General features: G+C 46.4%; 1 protein-coding gene across 1 annotated transcript in view; it reads left to right on the top strand.

Moving 5' to 3' along the window:
• The first annotated feature begins 1,774 nt into the window (after positions 1 to 1,774).
• The window catches only part of arhgap31 (Rho GTPase activating protein 31), a 195,745-nt gene continuing 177,600 nt past the window's right edge, over positions 1,775 to 19,919 (top strand). The window contains exon 1 of the mRNA XM_072514045.1: positions 1,775 to 2,378. Within this exon, the coding sequence (XP_072370146.1) occupies positions 2,276 to 2,378 (103 nt within the window). The 5' untranslated portion in view covers positions 1,775 to 2,275. The remainder of the gene's footprint in view (positions 2,379 to 19,919) is intronic.

The following is a 19,919-nucleotide window of genomic DNA, read 5'->3' as shown; positions in this document are numbered from 1 at the left end:
TTTGGAAGGGCGTAGCGAGGACGGTGTCGGGGCTGGTAGGATCCAGGGTCAAACCGGGCTGGGGGCTCGCAATATTTGGGGTGGCAGAGGAGCCGGGAGTGCAGGAGGCCAAAGAGGCCGGAATTCTGGCCTTTGCGTCCCTGGTAGCCCGGCGAAGGATTCTCCTTCAGTGGAAAGATGCGAGGCCCCCAAGCGTGGAATCCTGGATCAGCGATATGGCAGGGTTCATTAAATTGGACAGGGTGAAATTTGCCTTGAGAGGGTCGGTACAAGGGTTCTTTAGGCGGTGGCAACCGTTGTTAAACTTTCTGGCAGAACGATAGACATTGGTCAATGGCAGCAGCAGCTCGGCGGGGGGGGGTTACTTTATTTTTGTTTTTGTCTTTCCACTGGAGGGTCTGAGGGGGTGTATATACCTGTTGTGTTAAGTCGGGGTGTTAATGTTAATTTATTATTTATGTACAGGGGGGAGGGGTTTGGGGGGTTGCTTTTTTAGATTGTGGTTTGTACTTAACCCTGTTGGGTTCATTTTTCTTTCTCATTTTGTTATTGATATTTTATGAAAACTTTTAATAAAAATTATTTTTTTTAAAAGAAATTGTGGTTTGTTATTCGCAACTCTGACACAGAATAGCGCTCTATATATAACAAAGCACATAGCTGCACACTGCAAAAGTACTTCATTGGCTGCAAAGAGGATTGGGACATCCTGAGGTCATAGTAACATATAAAGTGTTCTTAGTTTCCTTCAAACATTCATTGCAAACTGCCACAAATTACATTTCATTATTAAGAAAAAACTTTTAAATCCATATTTTTTCATTTTGACAGTGAGTACCTGTTGTGCTTTGCCTCGACACAAATTGAGCAAATCTGACAGCCAAATAATAGGTTGATTTTGTCCAAATATCTCATGCAAGAGGAGGGAACCAGTTACGTAGCTCTGGGCTGCAGGTTAAATCAACACAGCTCATTCAGTTCGACCTCTTGGCAGGTTGTAGATAAGTATGAGAAATCTCAGTCAGTTACTTCAGAATAAATGTGGACATTTATATTATTAACCAGTCTGTAGAGAATTTCTTGAAGGGTGGCACGGTAGCACAGTGGTTAGCACTGTTGCTTCACAGAGCCAGGGACTTGGGTTTGATTCCCAGCATGGGTCACTGTCTGTGCGGAGTCTGCACGTTCTCCCCGTGTCTGCGTGGGTTTCCTCTGGGTGCTCCGGTTTCCTCCCACAGTCCAAAGGTGTGTGGGTTCGGTGGATTGGTCATGCTAAATTGCCCTTAGTGTCCAAAATGTTTAGGTGGGGTTACGGTGGAGGTGTGGGCTTAGGTGCAGACTCGATGGGCCAAATGGCCTACTTCTGTACTGTAAATTCTATGATCTATGAAGAATGCACAATGTTTAGGAGGAAAGTAACCACAATGTGTTGTAGTAATTTAAACATTGATTTGATTTTGCAGCAGAACCCAAACAAATATCTTCAGACTAGCAACGTAATTCAACTTGCTGGTCCATGAAATGAAATATTTTTAAAGTGTAATTAGCTGTGTTTGAATACCATTAGACAGCTATGTGGTAAAGATGTTTCCATAATTATAACCATGTCATAACATTATGGTACTCGCTTAACAAAAACCATAGCAGATTTTTTTCCTTGTGTGTGAGTTTTGAAAGAGACTGCAACAGGATGTGGTTTAACACTGAGCACCAAGCCTGGCCTACACCAGGTTTCCTGTCAGGCTTTGACTATTAAAGACTGGGGCCGTTATCTCCCTGCTGTCAGGCCCGACTAACAGTAACGCTTGTCCTTAGTGCCTCACTTCCTTGGTTTCTTACAGCATTTCCTGAACACAAATTGATAAACCATTGACATGCTTTGGAAGGGGGGAAAAGGCACAGGAAGCTGCTGTTTAAACTCTCAGTCTTAACGGGGTCTCGAAGAGAGAGGAGAAAATTCCAATTTTTTTTTTGTTAAATACAAATTTGGAGCTGTGCTAACTTCGGAGTTTGGTGCCAAGCAGTTAAACTGACTCTCGTAAACGGACGGCGGAGGAACCCTATCGTTTCTTTCCACACAGTGTGGATTCTGCAAAAGTCAATGCTATTACTACAGGCTGACTGATGGTGTTCAGGATGTGAGTCTGCACTGCTTGCTGGCGAAGGCAGATTCACTGAGATTTTGTTTTTGTTTTTCTAAACTGATGGTTGTTTGCAGACAGCTCTTGTGTAGAGCAATTTGAGGCACAGATTATTTAAGTCATCTTGTTCACCCATGAAGAACAAAGCGGCAAAGCAGAAAGGAAAACGAAAAGGTGCGAAGGACACGGCGTTTGGTTGTGACCTGGGCGACTACTTACAGAACTCTGGACAGGATGGTAAAGTAAACGGCTTCTCCTGTTTTAAAGTTGCTGCTTCTAAGTAAGGGTGCTGATCTTTGCATGCCAACCGGGGCTTCTATCTCTGCTATGAGCTGCTCTGCGCTGTCATCTGGAAACTTGGTGGAGGGAGCATGAACTAAATCGTTCACAGCACTAGCTAGAGGATGGCAGAAATTTAAATCGTACGGCCGTGGGTCCTTTGTGCTTTACAGTCTGATTGTGAAATCAAAATGCGAAACTTCAAAAGAATTTCCATGCAAGTCGCAGACATTTGCAGGCTCTGAGGTCAATCTCAGTTTTGTTGATTTCGAACCATTGCCTCCGCAAAGCAGTTAAAAACACTCCCTACCACCTCTCTGCTCCCTGCCTGGTCAATTCCACCGGTGCTTAGCCAGGAATACTACAATTTCTAGGAACTTTTCTCTAACGCCACGGTCTGGAGTTACTTGTTAAATCAGACAGTCAGTCTGGGGCAGAAGGTTGTCCTTGCTGGTGCCAGTCCATGGGAGAGGTGAACGAGGAGGGTGGTGGCGAGGATTAGGGTTACAAGGGCGAGAGGGTGCCAGGGAGGCACAGCCCCCGCCCCCCCCCCCCCCCCTTCCTTGGCTTGCAGACTGCTCGACTGAGGCTGCGAAAGGTGGGGGTTGATTTCCCAACAAAAAAAACAGGTCAGAATCTTTGGCCGGTTGCCAAACAGCTGGCAAACAGATTTTTCTTGGTGACTCCACAATTCAACGATGCTGCGGAAGGTATTTCTGACGGCTGGAAACTCTCGGTTGCTGGCAGGTGAAACAAAAAGTAATAATTTCTGCAAAGCCAGGGGTTCATCTGAGGTTGAAAGCGGCTATGGTGAAATATGGAGCCTATTGCGGGGAAAGCCTCCTCTAATTTCTGAGAGGAGGTCATATTCTCCTCTAGAAATTCTATCCTGTTTATCAGTAACTACTCGGCAAGCCCCCACTGATTGCTAAAGAAAGAGTATCTGATGTATAAACACACACACATTCTTCCAACAAACAAAACAAAGAAAAGTACAGCATAGGAACAGGCCCTTCGGCCCTCCAAGACTGTGCCGACCATGCTGCCCGTCTAAACTAAAATCTTCTACACTTCCTGGGTCCATATCCCTCTATTCCCATCCTATTCATGTATTTGTCAAGATGCCCCTTAAATGTCACTATCGTCCCTGCTTCCACCACCTCTTCAGGCAGCAAGTTCCAGACACCCACTACCCTCTGTGTAAAAAACTTGCCTCGTACATCTCCTCTAAACCTTGCCCCTCGCACCTTAAACCTATGCCCCCTAGTAATTGACCCCTCTACCCTGGGGAAAAGCCTCTGACTATCCACTCTGTCTATGCCCCTCATAATTTTGTAGACCTCTATCGCCCCTCAACCTCCGTCGTTCCAGTGAGAACAAACCGAGTTTATTCAACCGCTCCTCATAGCTAATGCCCTCCATACTAGGCAACATTCTGGTAAATCTCTTCTGCACCCTCTCTAAAGCCTCCACATCCTTCTGGTAGTGTGGCGACCAGAATTGAACACTATACTCCAAGTGTGGCCTTGCAACATGCTGCAACATGACTTGCCAATTCTTATACTCAATGCGCCGGCCAATGAAGGCAAGCATGCCGTATGCCTTCTTGACCACCTTCTCCACCTGTGTTGCCCCTTTCAGTGACCTGTGGGCCTGTACACCTAGATCTCTCTGACTGTCAATACTCTTGAGGGTTTTACCATTCACTGTATATTCCCCACCTGCATTAGACCTTCCAAAATGCATTACCTCACAAAATTTTCCGGATTAAACTCCATCTGTCATCTCTCTGCCAAGTCTCCAAACGATCTAAATCCTGCTGTATCCTCTGACAGTCCTCATCGCTATCTGCAATTCCACCAAACTTTGTAAACTTACTAATCAGACCAGTTACATTTTCCTCCAAATCATTTATATATACTATGAACAGCAAAGGTCCCAGCACTGATCCCTGCGGAACACCACTAGTCACAGCCCTCCAATCAGAAAAGCACCCTTCAATTGCTACGCTCTGCCTTCTATGACCTAGCCAGTTCTGTATTCATCTTGCCAGTTCACCCCTGATCCTGTGTTACTTCACCTTTTGTACCAGTCTGCCATGAGGGACCTTGTCAAAGGCCTTACTGAAGTCCATTTGGACAACATCCGCTGCCCTACCTCGAAAAACTCTATCAAGTTAGTGAGACACGACCTCCCCTTCACAAAACCATGCTGCCTCTCGCTAATACGTCCATTTGCTTCCAAATGGGAGTAGATCCTGTCTCAAAGAATTATCTCCAGTAAGGGCTAAATCGCTGGCTTTGAAAGCAGACCAAGGCAGGCCAGCAGCACGGTTCAATTCCCATAACAGCCTCCCCGAACAGGCGCCGGAATGTGGCGACTAGGGGCTTTTCACAGTAACTTCATTTGAAGCCTACTTGTGACAATAAGCGATTTTCATTTCATTTCATTTCAATTTCCCTACCACTGACGTAAGGCTCACCGGCCTGTAGTTCCCTGGATTATCCATGCAACCCTTCTTAAACAAAGGAACAATCTTGGCTATTCTCCAGTCCTCCGGGACATCACCTGAAGACAGTGAGGATCCAAAGATTTCTGTCAAGGCCTCAGCAATTTCCTCTCTAGCCTCCTTCAGTATTCTGGTATAACAATACAGATATATTACAGCTGTTGCTCAAATCCAGTTGTCATTGTTTATCCAAAAGTGCAAGCAAGCTCCAAGTCAGACCTGCCCTCTGGTTGGAGAATCACTGGAGATTGCTTATATCATCTCTCTGCCAGCACCACACTTTGCTTCCTGTTCTGTTTGTTGGGAAACACAGGTTTTCTTTTTAGACCAAATCTCCACTCATTTGAACATTGAGCTCCTTTCCAAATGTTTAAAAGGGTACAAGCGGCACTGTGCCACACAAATGAAAGTGTTTTGTGTCGGCTCACCATCCAAGTCCAGTTGCTCAAGGCTGGTCAGCAAGGTTGAATGATTGGGAGTTTTTGTTTGCTCATTTTAGCGAAGGAGCAGCCTTGAATAGCAGGGGGCAAACTGCCAGTGCCGAGCAACCTTATTTGTGTTTATGCTCAGGGTATTGCAACTCTGTTAAAAGCATCCATCCAGAGAGCAGCGGGCAAAGTGCTACTTTCAAAGGCTTGTTAACAGTTCATTAGGAGCCATTTTTGCTTAATGATGATCAGGAGGTAGGAGAGGAAAATAATTCAATAATGTATAATTAACTCCAGTTCACAAGGCAACAGAGGAGAAGTTCGACAGCATTTGTGTCCATTTTGGGGGCAGTGGGAAGTTTGAAAAGATGTGTTTAGATTATGGTCTGTGGTACGGTGTCCGTTCTCCCCTGAAAGTGTGTGGAATGCCATATTGGAAGCAGATGACTTTTAGTTGTGGAGGACATCCACTAGAAACAGGCCTTATCCTTTCATGTGCCAATCAGGGTTCTAAAGTCACTTGTACAAATCCTGAATGAAGTTGGCATATAAATGCACAGAACTTGTACCCAGCCTTCAGAATTGTTCATCCAATCTGTTGTATCTGTTGTAACTCCGTTATGTAGGAGGATACGTACTCTATGCCATGTACCTCCTCGTCACCCATCATCAGTGCTACCCTTTCATTTTCAGTGCTCTATGATTTTCTTCTTTCTTCAAAATCTTCTGTGCTTTATATGTTTCTGTGCTACTGCCTGTCAGAGTAATAACCTGTGTTGGTGTGCTCAGAGGTGCAATCGTGCTTTGCCTTGAAGGTTGACCTTTGCCTAAGGAGGGATTAGTTGGCTAACACGCAAACTTTGGGTACTGCATTGTACTATCAAACAGTGACGCACAATCATTGTGGGTGGAGATGTTGGTGCAAATCCTAGTAAACCTAAACGAGTGCTGCCCAACTGTGGAGTCTTGGCCGTTTCACTACATCAAAGGCACTACATAAATGCAAGTTGTTGTTGTTGCTCTTCTCCAACCTCTGAAGGATTTGTGCTTTCTAAGCTGTCCCCAACAAAGAATTCAACAACAATGTCCACATAAGCAGTGTCCTGTTTTTCGCCTGGTGGCCCACTAACTGGTTCACACTGTAAGGTTTGGAGGTATGCCAGTTTAGTCTTTACAACAAGAGCAATTTCTTTCTGCAGTTCATTTCCCTTGCCATCTCCTTGCTTGCGAATATCATTCACGGAGTAATATTAATTTCTATTATTTGCAACATCTTCACTAACATTTCTCGTAGTGAGTACAATGCTCTTGCATATATGCTTAACATCTCTTCACACCACATAACTCCTACTTTACACTGACATTCAAACCCTATCCTTTCTGTGCGCAGAAATTCTTCTGGATCTGCCGAAAAGTTTGGAAAGTCATGAGAAAGTGCTGATGACCTGTCACATCACTTGCACCTTTAGCAATGTTGAATCAAAACCACTCATATTTCATCAGTGCAGGGGCTGCCGGTAACTGGTATCTAACAGTGTTTTTTTGTACATGCTGTCAATCATTTCTCACTCTACAACTAGGTGTAGAGATCATTGACACCTACTCTAGTTAAACTATTATTAGCTGCTTGCGAAATGCGAAAGATTTATTGCTATTATGGTGCTGTGATGGGTTGTGTCATTTTTATTTGCACGAATGAAATAGCATTCTCTAAAAACATGTAGACCACACCTATCCACAATTTCATCAGTGTTTTTAAAGTCCCTCTAATTGACCTACACTCCTACCTTCTTCCTCAAACTAGAGGGACTAAAATGTTGAGAGAACCAACTCTCTGGTCCATTTTGATAATTGCATTCCCTTGCTGCATGGTGAAGTTGGCATTTGTCATTTGGGGGAGACTGAAGAGTTCACAGTGGATCTTTAAATTATTATTACAGAGAACTACAAGCTCCTGTGTCCCCAAGAAATAGGACCAGGTCATCAAGTCATATAAGTTTTAATTTGATGTCTTCAAGAGCCTAGGGTCCATTTTGCTTTTGCTTCTGTCATCCTGGAGATGCATTTGGGCTAACACAGACATTTTATAAGAAGCTACACAAAAAATGAATGCACTGTGACAATTCCTATAGCAATGAGGAGCAATATGTTGAAACCTGTGCAGTTATGAAGTTGCTTTTTTTTCCTAAAAACATTATTTATTTTCTGTCACCCTCCAAACTCCTATCTGGGGCAATCCACAAAACACTTCCAATCTAGTTTTTGACAGAAATTCCACAGCCACGAATTCTCCAAGGAGCTCATTCACAAAAGCTTTAGGTTGTGAGTTACTTTGTGGAGCTTCACACCATCATGTATTTTATATTTTTATTATATTTGCCAGTCAGAGTATATAAACAGCCATAGCCTGGGTGCTTCTGCTTCACCTGGCTTACATTACCCGACTCATATTGTATGGCATCACCTGTGCCAGCTATGCCTCAGTTGATAGCACTCTGGCCTTTCATCCGAATGTTCTGGGTTCAAGTCACACACCCGGATTTGAACACAAAAGTTAAGGCTCCAGTGCAATACAGGTGGATAGCTGCATTGTCAGAGATGGCTGGATTCTCCGATTTTGAGGCTATGTCCCCAGGCTAGCATGAGAATGATGGCGTTTTATGACACAAATTAGGTGTAAAACAGCCACCGGTCCTTGGTTTGGCTGGGGGCTAGCATCAAGGCAGCGTGGAGCACCCAGCTCTAGTTGCTGATATGGCCTGGAGAATTGCCGAGTCCGTGGCTGCGCATGCGCACGGTGGTGGCCTGCAGCGGCCGCGCCGTGCAACATGGCTGCGGCCGCTCACGGACCCGGCCCATGAAATAGCTCCCCCCTTTGGCCGGCTCATGCACCCTGGACCACCCCCCACAGTGCCCCTAGCCCCTGATAATGTCCCCCCTGCCCACGGATCAGCCTTCCCCCGATTGTGGTGGCGCTGGACTGAGTCCGCAGCCGCCACGTCGATTTTCCAACAGATGAGACCACAGGCGACCGATGCCGGCGGGAACTCGGCCAGTCGGGGGGCGGACCTCAGGCAATGTCCTGAGGCCATCGATACGCCGCTTTGGAGGGGGTGGAGCATCGTGAAAGCAGCGCCGCCCCCGATTTGGTCGGGAACTGTGCTTCTGCGGCCGATCGCCAAATGCGATTTCAGCATCCGCGACCAGAGACTCCAACCCAGTGTCTTTTGGTCTGTTTTCTCAAGTTGGTGCAAAAGATCCCATGGCACAATTTCCGGGAAAAGCACCGCAGTTATTCCTGGTGTTCTGACCAATATTTATACCGTGGGGAGCACGGTAGCACAGTGGGTAGCACTGTTATTTCTCAGCGCCAGGGTCCCAGGTCCGATTCCCGGCTTGGGTCACTGTCTGTGTGGAGTCTGTACATTCTCCCCATGTCTTCGTGGGTTTCCTCCGGGTGCTCCGGTTTCCTTCCATAAGTCCCAAAAGACGTGCTGTTAGGTAATTTGGACATTCTGAATTCTCAATCACCATTGCAAAAACTGATTATCTGGTCAGACTAACTTTGCTGTTGTGGGAGTTTGCTCTGTGCAAACTGGCTGCTGTGCTTTCTAGGTCACTACAATAACTACACTGCTAAAGTATTCCATTGGCTATAATGGGCTTTGTCATATCCAGTAGTCATGAATGGTGTGATAGAAACACAAGTCTTTCTTTTTTCCATTTGTTTCCTGGAATGCAAACATCCCTGGCAAAGCCAGTATTTACTGGCCTTTCCTAATTGCCTTTCAAAAGCTGGCGGCGATCTGCCTTCTTGATCTGCTGCAGTCCATATGGTGTAGGTACACCCACTGTGCTGATAGGGAGGGAGTTCCAGGATTTTGACTCAATGCTAGTGAAGGAGCATCGAGATGGTGGCAAGTCAGGATGGTGTGTGGATGTGAGTGAACGTGCAGTGTGGTGGTGTCCCCAGTGTCTGCTGCCCTCATCCTTCTGGGTGATAAAGGTCGCAGGTTTGCAAGATGCTGTTGTTTGGTTTGCATTTTTCCAATATTATGATGAATATTCAAAATTCACTAGGGATCATCAGTAAGATAGAAGGCATGTGAGGAGCTTTTTTAAATTCATTGAAGGGATGTGTGCTTCGTTGGCTAGGCCTGCATTTATTGCCCCTCATTAATTGTCCTTAAGATGGTGGTGAGCTGCCTTCTTAAATGACTTAAAAATTAGATTGCATTCTATCTACCATTCAAAGTTTACTACCTTTTGATATCACTAACCAGTTAGTACAGGATACTATGAGTGTTGTCCCCTTGAGTTATTTCATATACAATAGGCAGATACTGTCACTAAAAGAATCAGCTTTCATTGCCCATCCTGGTTATCATTAGGTGGACCTTCTATTTGAACCACTGGTAATGGTTTCATAGAATCATAAAATTTACAGTGCAGGAGGCCATTCAGCCCATCGCGTTTGCACCGGCTCTTGGAAAGAGAGCCCTACTTAAGCCCACGCCTTCTCCCCATCCCTGTAACCCAGTAACCCTACCAAACCTTTTGGACACTGAGATGAAGTTTGGCATGGCCAATCCACCTAACCTGCACATCTTTAGACTGTAGGAGGAAACTAGAGGAAACCACCCAGACACGGGGAGAAAGTGCAAACTCCACACAGACAGTCACCCAAGGCCAGAATTGAACCCCGGTCCCTGGAGCTGTGTGGCAGCAGGGCTAAACACTGTGCCACCCCCGGGGCGGGATTCTCTGACCCCCCGCCAGGTCGGAGAATCGCCGGGGGCTGGCGTGAATCCCGCCCCCGCCGGTTGCCGAATTCTCCGGCATCGGATATTCGGCGGGGGTGGAAATCGCGCCGCGCCAGTTGCTGCTGGAATGCCTGTCCCGCCGGTGAGAATCAAACCACCTCTCTTACCGGCGGGACAAGGTGGCGCGGGCGGGCTCCGGGGTCCTGGGGGGGGCGCGGGGCGATCTGGCCCTGGGGAGTGCCCCTACGGTGGCCTGGCCCGCGATCAGGTCCCACCGATCCGCGGGCGGGCCTGTGCCGTGGGGGCACTCTTTTCCTTCCGCCTTCGCCATGGTCTCCACTATGGCAGAGGCGGAAGAGACCCCCTCCACTGCGCATGCACGGGGATGCCATGAGCACCCGCTGGCGTATGCGCCGCACGGCAAAGTCAGTTTCGCGCCAGCTGGCGGGCACCAAAGGCCTTTCCCGACAGCTGGCGGGGCGGAAATCAGTCCGGCGCGGGCCTAGCCCCTCAAGGTTAGGGCTGGACCCCTCAAGATGCGGAGAATTCCGCACCTTTGGGGCGGCGCGATGCCGGACTGATTCGTGCCGTTTTTGGCGCCGGTCGGCAGACATCGCGCCAAGTGCGGAGAATCCCGCCCCCGATGTTTGATACAACCTCTTGTTAGATCAGAGGGCTACTTCACAGGGCAGTTAAGCCTCAACCACACTTGTGCAGAATTGGTGTTACCTGTAGGCTAAAACCAGATAAGGTTTCCTTGCCTGTAGGACAATGAACAGAATTCAAATTTTCAAACAGCCATTGTGGGATTTGGTACTCATGTCCCCGGGTTTAGGAGTTCAGGCCTCTGGATTGTTGGCCCTATAACAATACTCTTAAACAGGCAAATATACTCATGTGATGGAAATGATTGAATTACCTGCTCAGTGATCAACTTAAGAACATCTGTCAGTTAGTTACTGCACCTTCTCAACCTCTATATATGAATATTAGCATAGAGAAATTAGACTAACCACAGAGACAATTTTAAAAGCAATCGGCAAGTGATGGTGCTGTTGGGGTGGAAGGCGGTGGTTTTATATGCAAAGCCAAATGCGAAAATGAACAGTGACAAGATACTCCTCATACATGCAGTCTTTCTCATTGATGATTCCTATTAGATTCATTCACTGATTGGTCAGGAAAAATCAATTATACTTTTCAACTTTTCACTTACTCTTTCATGCGATGTGGGTGTTACTGGCTGGGACAGCATTTGATGCCATCCCTAATTGCCCTTGAACTGATTGGCTTGCTGGGCCATTTCAGAGGACATTTAAGAGCATTGCTGTGGGTCTGGAGTCCTTTGTATGCCAAATTTTCTTCTCTAAAGGACACTAGTGAACCAGAAGGGTTTTTCGGACCATCGACAATGGGTTCATGATCATCATTAGACATTTAGTTCCAGATTTGTAATGGCTTTAAACTCAATATTGACCATGAGTCAAACCAAGAGCCACAAAATAATAGTGTAGATCCATTCAGATTAGAATTGAAATCAGAAAGAAAGCTGCATGTTGCAGCAGAAGATTTTCATCTCTCACAGTCTACCTGCAGTCAGCTCTGGTACCAGTGCTAAGAAAAGCCCTTCCAGGTCTATGGACTTTAGTTAGAGGGTAAGAAATATGAGAACAAATGGAACAGGGTGGCCTGAAGACCAGGGTTCATGAGTCAGGGATTATTTGAACAGTGGTAATTTGAGTATATAGAATCGCTACAGTATAGAAGGAGGTCCATCAAAACGGCACCGACCCTTTAGATTGAGCTACCCATTTACACTCCCCCGTCCTATCCCCGTAACCCCATAGCCTAACCTGCACACCAAGGGACAATTTAGCATGGCCAATCTTCCTAGCCTGCATATCTAAATATATTTAGCAAGTATGTGCAATAATGGGGGAGACAAGACTGTATATGACATTATCAATCATTAAGGGCCAGAGACAATGTTCGGAATCACAATTTGAAAATTAAGCAATCTACCCGAGTCTAAACATCTGAGCTATTGTTGAAGTATTTTGCAACATATATAAGCTAATTACTGGGAAGTTAGCAGAACTGTTACACAATCTGATTTTCAATAAATGGAGAAGGTTCAATCATCAGGACAGCAAGTCTCACAGTTTCAAATCTCACAGATTCAAATCAACATCTGTTTTCTCGAAAAGACAGCCTATCTCGGAGAGACGGACTCAACGACAAAACAATGAAAAGCAGTCAACAAAAACAACTTCCAAGCAAAATTCTTGTGTTAATTAAGGACTTTATTGGGATATTAAGTGTTTTTACAATTCCATTAGTGTTGTGAAATTGGCAGTCCAACAGAGACCTGTAAACTCTGTGAGCCGTGTCCTCCATTTATCCTGCCTTCACCCATTACTCCAAATCAATGCCCACTCTAGGTCGAAGGTCCATTACTGATGGCAAATAGTGGAGTAGCTGGTTGTGAACATACAGCTACAAGTAAGACTCCAATGGCAACTCATGAAATCCACAAAGACCTGAGTTCCCAATACCATCCAGATTTATTGTCTCATTTCAGAGAGAGACAACAATAGCTGGGCTATTGTGTGCTTGTTCTCAGCAATGCTCTCTCAGGGTAAAGGTGTCAATTGTGTAAACTGAAAAGGAGTAGGACTGTCTGCTAACATTTGAATGGATTGTCGTGCAAATGCACCAAGTGACCACCCACTACCACAGCTGGCAACTGCAATCTTTCTTGTTCCCAAAGGGATTATGGATCACTGCAACATTAGCAAAATGCTGCGGATGCTGGAAATGTAAACAGAAAATGCTGGAAGCCGGTCCGGCAGTATCTGTAGAGAGAAACAGAGTTCACGTTTCAGGTGAATGACCTTTATTAGATCTGGAGATTAGTGTAACTACCCTCTTAGTTCACCTTTTGTCTTGTATGTAGAAATAGCTGAAAACTGAATTATTCTGAAGTAAGAACAGAAATGTCGGAAACTCATCTGTGGAGAGAGAACAGAGCTAACGTCTCGGGTCTAGATGACTCTTCGTCAGAGCTAGAGAGAACTGGAAATATGTTGAGATTAGTACTGTGGGGGAGGGGAAGGGGAGTGTAGCAGTAGGGCTGAATAGAGGGCAAGTGCTGGGTGGAGGCTGAGGAGGGATTGGCAGAGATGTCATGGACAAAAAGTCGAAGGGAATGTAAATGCATGGTGATCATGGCTAAGATGGTGGCACATCAAGAGATAAAAATGTGTTAATGGCAGAACAAAGGTCAGCAGTATGCCAAAGGACAACCTGGAATGGAAAAGATAGCCCTAGTGGGGTGGGGTGGTGGGAGGGGGACGGGGTGGTAAGGGAAAACTGAGATGGAAAGTGGGGTGAAAAGGCAGACGGAAAATGAATCAATGGAAGAAATAAAATGAATTGACAGAAATAAAAATGGTGTGAAGGTGGAGGAGAGTTCACAATCTGAACTTGTTGAAGTCAAAGTACAGTGATTACTACAAATGTTCTCATTAGCATATTGACGCATTCGAAACTTCTAAGGAATTCTGCATTTTACTAAACCTGTGTGCCATATAATTACAATTAAAGGTGATTTTTTTCCTGCATCATGCATCTTCAACAGATTTACCTTGATTTGCTTCAGCCTGATAAGGGCTTCAGCAGTCATCCAGCTAAAGCCCAGCCTCCAAATCAGGGACAGAATTCTGTTTTATAAGTTGCCTTATGTTGGAGCCAGGAAATGCCATAGGGGGGGCTCATAAAGAGCTCATCAGGTGGTCTTTATATTTATTCAGTGCATTGAAGCAATTAATTGCCTTTTAAACATGGAAGTTCTGACATTTATCACTACAATAAAATCTGTTTACTAAGACTTGGTCAGTTGTCCTGGGGAATGTAGGAGCCAGATTGGCCATTCGGCTGTGCCAGCCCGACCACTAGTCAATAGAATTAGGGCTGACTCGGTTGTGATCTCTGCTCGACGTTCCTGTCTAACCCCCATAACCCATGACTCACTTGCCTCACAAAAATCTGACTAACGCTGCCTTAAATAATTTCAATGACCTTGAATTTAAGAGCCGTGAGGTGATGATGCAGCTGTACAAAACTTTGGTAAGGCCACATTTGGAGTACTGTGTACAGTTCTGGTCGCCTCATTTTAGGAAGGATGTGGAAGCTTTGGAAAAGGTGCAAAGAAGATTTACCAGGATGTTGCCTGCAATGGAGAGTAGGTCTTACGAGGAAAGGTTGAGGGTGCTAGGCCTTTTCTCATTAGAACGGAGAAGGACGAGGGGCGACTTGATAGAGGTTTATAAGATGACCAGGGGAATAGATAGAGTAGACAGTCAGAGACTTTTTCCCCGGGTGGAACAAACCATTACAAGGGGACATAAATTTAAGGTGAAAGGTGGAAGATATAGGAGGGATATCAGAGGTAGGTTCTTTAACCAGAGAGTAGTGGAGTCATGGAATGCACTGCCTGTGGAAGTAGTTGAGTCGGAAACATTAAGGACCTTCAAGCAGCTATTGGATAGGTACATAGATTATGGTAAAATGATATAGTGTAGATTTATTTGTTCTTAAGGGCAGCACGGTAGCATTGTGGATAACACAATTGCTTCACAGCTCCAGGGTCCCAGGTTCGATTCCGTCTTGGGTGACTGTCTGTGCGGAGTCTGCACGTCCTCCCCGTGTCTGCGTGGGTTTCCTCCGGGTTCTCCGGTTTCCTCCCACAGTCCAAAGATGTGCAGGTTAGGTGGCTTGGCCATGATAAATTGCCCTTAGTGTCCAAAATTGCCCTTGGTGTTGGGTGGAGGTGTTGAGTTTGGGTAGGGTGCTCTTTCCAAGAGCCGGTGCAGACTCAAAGGGCCGAATGGCCTCCTTCTGCACTGTAAATTCAATGATAATCTATGATTAATCTAGGACAAAGGTTCGGCACAACATCGTGGGCCGAAGGGCATGTTCTGTGCTGTATTTTCTATGTTCTATGTTCTATGTTCTATGACCTAGTCTCTACTTTCTTGGGAAGAAAATTCCACACACCAACAATCCTGTGGATGAAAAAGTTTCTCCTCATCTCTATCTTAAAAGGGAGACCTCGTGGGCGAAATTCTCCCCCAACGGCGCTATGTCCGCCGACTGGCGCCAAAAACGGCGCCAATCAGACGGGCATCGCGCCGGCCCAAAGGTGCGGAATGTTCTGCATCTTTGGGGGCCGAGCCCCAACATTGAGGGGCTAGGCCGGCGCCAGAGGGATTTCCGCCCCACCAGCTGGCGGAAATGGCGTTTGTTGCCCCGCCAGCAGGCGCGGAAATGCGGCGCATGCGCGGGAGCGTCAGCGGCCGCCGACAGTTTCCCGCGCATGCACAGTGGGGAGAGTCTCTTCCGCCTCCGCCATGGTGGAGGCCGTGGCGGAGGCGGAAGGGAAAGAGCGCCCCCACGGCACAGGCCCGCCCGCGGATCGGTGGGCCCCGATCGCGGGCCAGGCCACCGTGGGGGCACCCCCGGGGTCAGATCACCCAGCGCCCCCCCCCAGGACCCCGGAGCCCGCCCACGCCGCCTGGTCCCGCCGGTAAATACCAGCTTTGATTTACTCCGGCGGGACATGCAATTTCTGGGCGGGACTTCGGCCATTCCGGGCCGGAGAATTGAGCGGGTGGTCCCGCCAACCGGCGCGGCCCAATTCCCGCCCCCGCCCAATCTCGGGTACCAGAGACTTGGGCGGGGGCGGGATTCACGGCGGCCAGCGGCCATTCTCCGACCCGGCGGGGGGTCGGAGAATGACGCCCCTGATTCTTAAACAATGATGTCCCCTCGTTTTTATCTCCCCCACAAGAAGAATCATCCACCAGAGGATCTTATATGTTTCAAAGAGACCACCTTCCATTCTTCTGAATTCCAATGGGTATCATCCAAACCTGTTCCATCTCAATTTCTTTCTAAGATAACCCCTTTATCCCAGGAATGAGTCCAGTGAATGTTCTTGGAATGCCTTCCAAAGCAATTATATATCTTTTTTTTAAGTAAGAAGACCAAAACTGCACGGTACTCTGTGTGGTTTCTACAGTGTAACTACTGTTAGGACGCCTAGAAAGTATTCCCACAAGTGACCCCTTACCTTTCCTACTTCTCATCACCAGCCACAGTGATTGTATATTTTGCTCTTTCAAGCTAAGGTCTCTCAGTTCTGGAGTGAATTAATGCCAGCCTTAATTAACAGAGCTACCCTGCCACTTTATCCGAGCTTGCGGTCGTTCTGAAATGTCAAATACTCTTCAACATTCAACAGTTGCTTCACAGCTTCAGGGTCCCAGGTTTGATTCCTGGCTTAGGTCATTGTCTGTGCGGAGTCTGCACGTTCTCCCCATGTCTGCGCGGGTTTCCTACGGGTGCTCCGGTTTCCTCCCACAGTCCAAAGATGTGCAGGTTAGGTGGATTGGCCAAGATAAATTGCCCTTAGTGTCCAAAAAGGTTAGGTTGGGTTACTGGGTTACAGGGGCAGGGTGGAGGTGTGGACTTAAGTAGGGTGCTCTTTCCAAGAGAGACTCTTGGGCCGAATGGGCTCCTTCTGCACTGTCAATTGTATGAAATCTATGATTTTATGATCCCAGCTTTAGGCACCTTTCAACCATGTCCCTAATGCCTATCAATTCATACATATTTCTCTCTCCTTGTGCTAACAATTCATCCCTTTTGTTACAAATTTGATATACATTCAGATACTGAGCCTTAAATTCTTTTTTATCATTTTCAGCCTCAGCTGTCGGTACATGCTTACTATTGTGTGCTCTGCCCTTTCCTGCCACTCTCTGGAACTCATTACCCAAATTACTGCCCTGCTCTACGACTTTGTTGTTTCCCTTTACTTTCCTATATCTTCTCCAACATGCTCCCTGGCCACCAATATTTAGTTTAAAGCTCTCTCTACCACTCTAGTTATACAATTCACCAGAACACTGGTCCCAGCACGTTTCAGGTGCAGAAAGTCCCAATGGTACAGCTCCCACTTTCCCTCGCTCTGGTGCCAGGGCCATGAATCAAAATCCATTTCTCCCAGAACAATCTTTGAGGTACACACTCACCTCTCTAAGTTTATGTACCTTCCGCCAATTTGCTTGCGGCTCAGGTAATAATCCAGAGATGATTTCCCTTGAGGTTCTGCTCTTTAATTTAACCCTTAGTTGCTTATACTCCCTAAGCAGAGCCTCTTTTCCAGGCCCATCTGTATAATTGGTGCCTACTTGGACCACAACCCTTAGAACCTCCTCCTCCCATTGCAAGTCCTTCTCCAGCCCAACGAAGATGTCCTTAACCCTGCCACAGGGCAGGCAACACAGCTGTCTAGGCTCATACTCTCGACTGCAGATAACAGTATCTAACCCCCTGACTGTACTGTCTCCTATCACCACCACATTCCTCTTCGCTCCTCCCACTTGAATGGCATCATTCACCATGGTGCCATGGTCAAACCGCTCATTCACCGTGAAGTCATTCTCATCAGCTGCACAGTAGTAAGCACCTTGTAGCCATTGGACAAAGTCAGGTGCTGAATCTTCTCCATCACGGAAGCAACTCTAAATTTCTGCCTAACCCAAGGTCAGTGACTGCCTCCTAGAAGAAAGTGTCCATGTAACTCTCCCCTTCCCTGATGCCCTGCATTGTCTGCAACTCGGACTCCGGCTCAGCAGCTCGGAACCAGTGTTGCCTAAGCTGCAGACACTTCCTGCAGATATGGTTGCTCGGGACTAGAGTACATTCCACAGTCTCCCACATGCTGCAGTTAAAGCACACCTTCAGTCCTGCTATTTCTGTCCACCCCTTTTCCTTTAATTTCTTATTTAGCTAATAATTTGCACAAACAAGGAATAGAAAATTTCAATCTAGCTTGGAGACAAAGAAGGAAATCCAACAACCACTGGAAGCTGGAAAAAAAGTAGAAAAAGGAGCAAGTCTTTGCACCTCAGCCCCTAATTCCCACCTGAACTAAATTCCCAACGCCTCACTCAATCCACATCTTACTCAGATGTGTCTCATATCTGTGTGCTCCATTCTGCGTGCAGATTTAAAACCTCGCGGCTTGTATATGGAGAGCCTCTGATGACTCATTCAGCTTTCTGCTACAGTAATTACCACCTATTGAGGGGAACTACTTTTAGCTGATTGACAGATAACTGCAACTTCAGGCAGCTCCCTATTTTACTCGCCTATTCAACTAATAACTTTTGAAAGTTTGAACCTAACCCTCAATCTAAATTTGAAGGAAAGCTCACTAGAATTTCCCACCTGAACTAAGTCCCAAACTCCTCACTCAATTCATGTTCCATTCAGGCGTAGCCTCGTGTCTGCATGCCCCTTTCAGTGGAGGGGTTAGAGAAGCAGAAGATGCTGGATTGTGAGAGCTAGAGCCAAGGATCATGGCCCATTCATAAAAGTATCATTCGAGAGGGTAGAGTGGTCAGAAGACAGGGCTGTGAGGGAAGAGTGGTCAATCGCCAGGGAGATCAGAGGGCAGGGAGATCAGAGGCTAGACTGATCAAGCGGTAGTGTGTTCAAGGTGTGTGTTGTCATGGGAAGGCAGGGCAGAATTAAGGCAGCTTGTGGCACAAATAACAATTGTGCCACACAAGGGCCAGGCAATGACTATCTCCAGCAAGAGAGATTCTAACCTTCACCCCTGGACACTCATTGGCATAACCATCGCTGAATACCCCACTATTAACCTCTTGGGGGTTACCATTGACCACAATCGGAACTGGACTAGCCATATAAATATTGTGGCTATAAAAGCAGGTCAGAGGCTAGGAATCCTATGGCAAGTAACTCACCTCCTGACTCCCTAAAGCCTGTCCACCATCTACAAAGCTCAAGTCAGGAATGTGGGGACTCTCCACTTGCCTGGATGAGTGCAGCTCAAACAACATTCAACATGCTTGACATCATCCAGAACAAAGCAACGCACTTGATTGGCACCCCATCCACAAACGCACATTGGAAGTAGTGTGAACCATCTACATTATGCACTGTAGGAACTCACCAAGGCTCCTTAGGCAGTATCTTCCAAACCGACGACTCCTATCACCTAGAAGGACAAGAGCAGTAGATGTGTGGGAACACAATCAAATGGAAGTGCCCCTCCAAGTCATTCACCATCCTGATTTGGAAATATATCGACATTCCTTCACTGTCGCTTGTTTAAAATCCTAGAAATGCCACCCTAACAGCACTGTGGTAGTACCTACGCCACATGGATTACCATTCCAGGTTCAAGAGGACAGTTCACCACCACCTTCTCAAAAGTAATTGGGAATGGGCAAGAAATGCTGATGTAGCCAGCGAAGCCCACCTCTTGTAATTCATTTTTTAAAATACCCAATGAGTGTTAACTTTAGAGGTCACAGAAGAAGAGTAAACAACAGCTTTCCAACTTCAAGAACAGTTCTATTCCATAAGATGTTTCATACGGTTAATATTAACTAGAAATTTTAACAACTAAGTTCATGGAGGTGAAATTGGTCTCCAGCAGCAGTGTGAAACAGGCTCATAACAAAATTGGCAGATGTTTTTTTAACTGCACCGATCTTCTTTCCACTGGATTTCCCAAGACGATAGTTCAAACGCTATTCGGAAACTTGTTTCCTGGTCTCAGAGTCACTTTTACTTGATTTGAAATTAAAATTTTGGGGCGCAATCGAATCGCTTCGTCCTGCCTGACTCGGTGACGCGAGAGGCCTCTCGTCAGTGCAGGAAGTGAGTTAAGTGTGGCCTCGGCAGGGTGTCCCTCACC

Source organism: Scyliorhinus torazame, chromosome 8, assembly GCF_047496885.1.
Source record: "Scyliorhinus torazame isolate Kashiwa2021f chromosome 8, sScyTor2.1, whole genome shotgun sequence".
NCBI classification, from domain to species: domain Eukaryota; kingdom Metazoa; phylum Chordata; class Chondrichthyes; order Carcharhiniformes; family Scyliorhinidae; genus Scyliorhinus; species Scyliorhinus torazame.
Note: the sequence above shows the minus strand (reverse complement) of the source record. Positions and strands in the feature narration are given on the sequence as shown.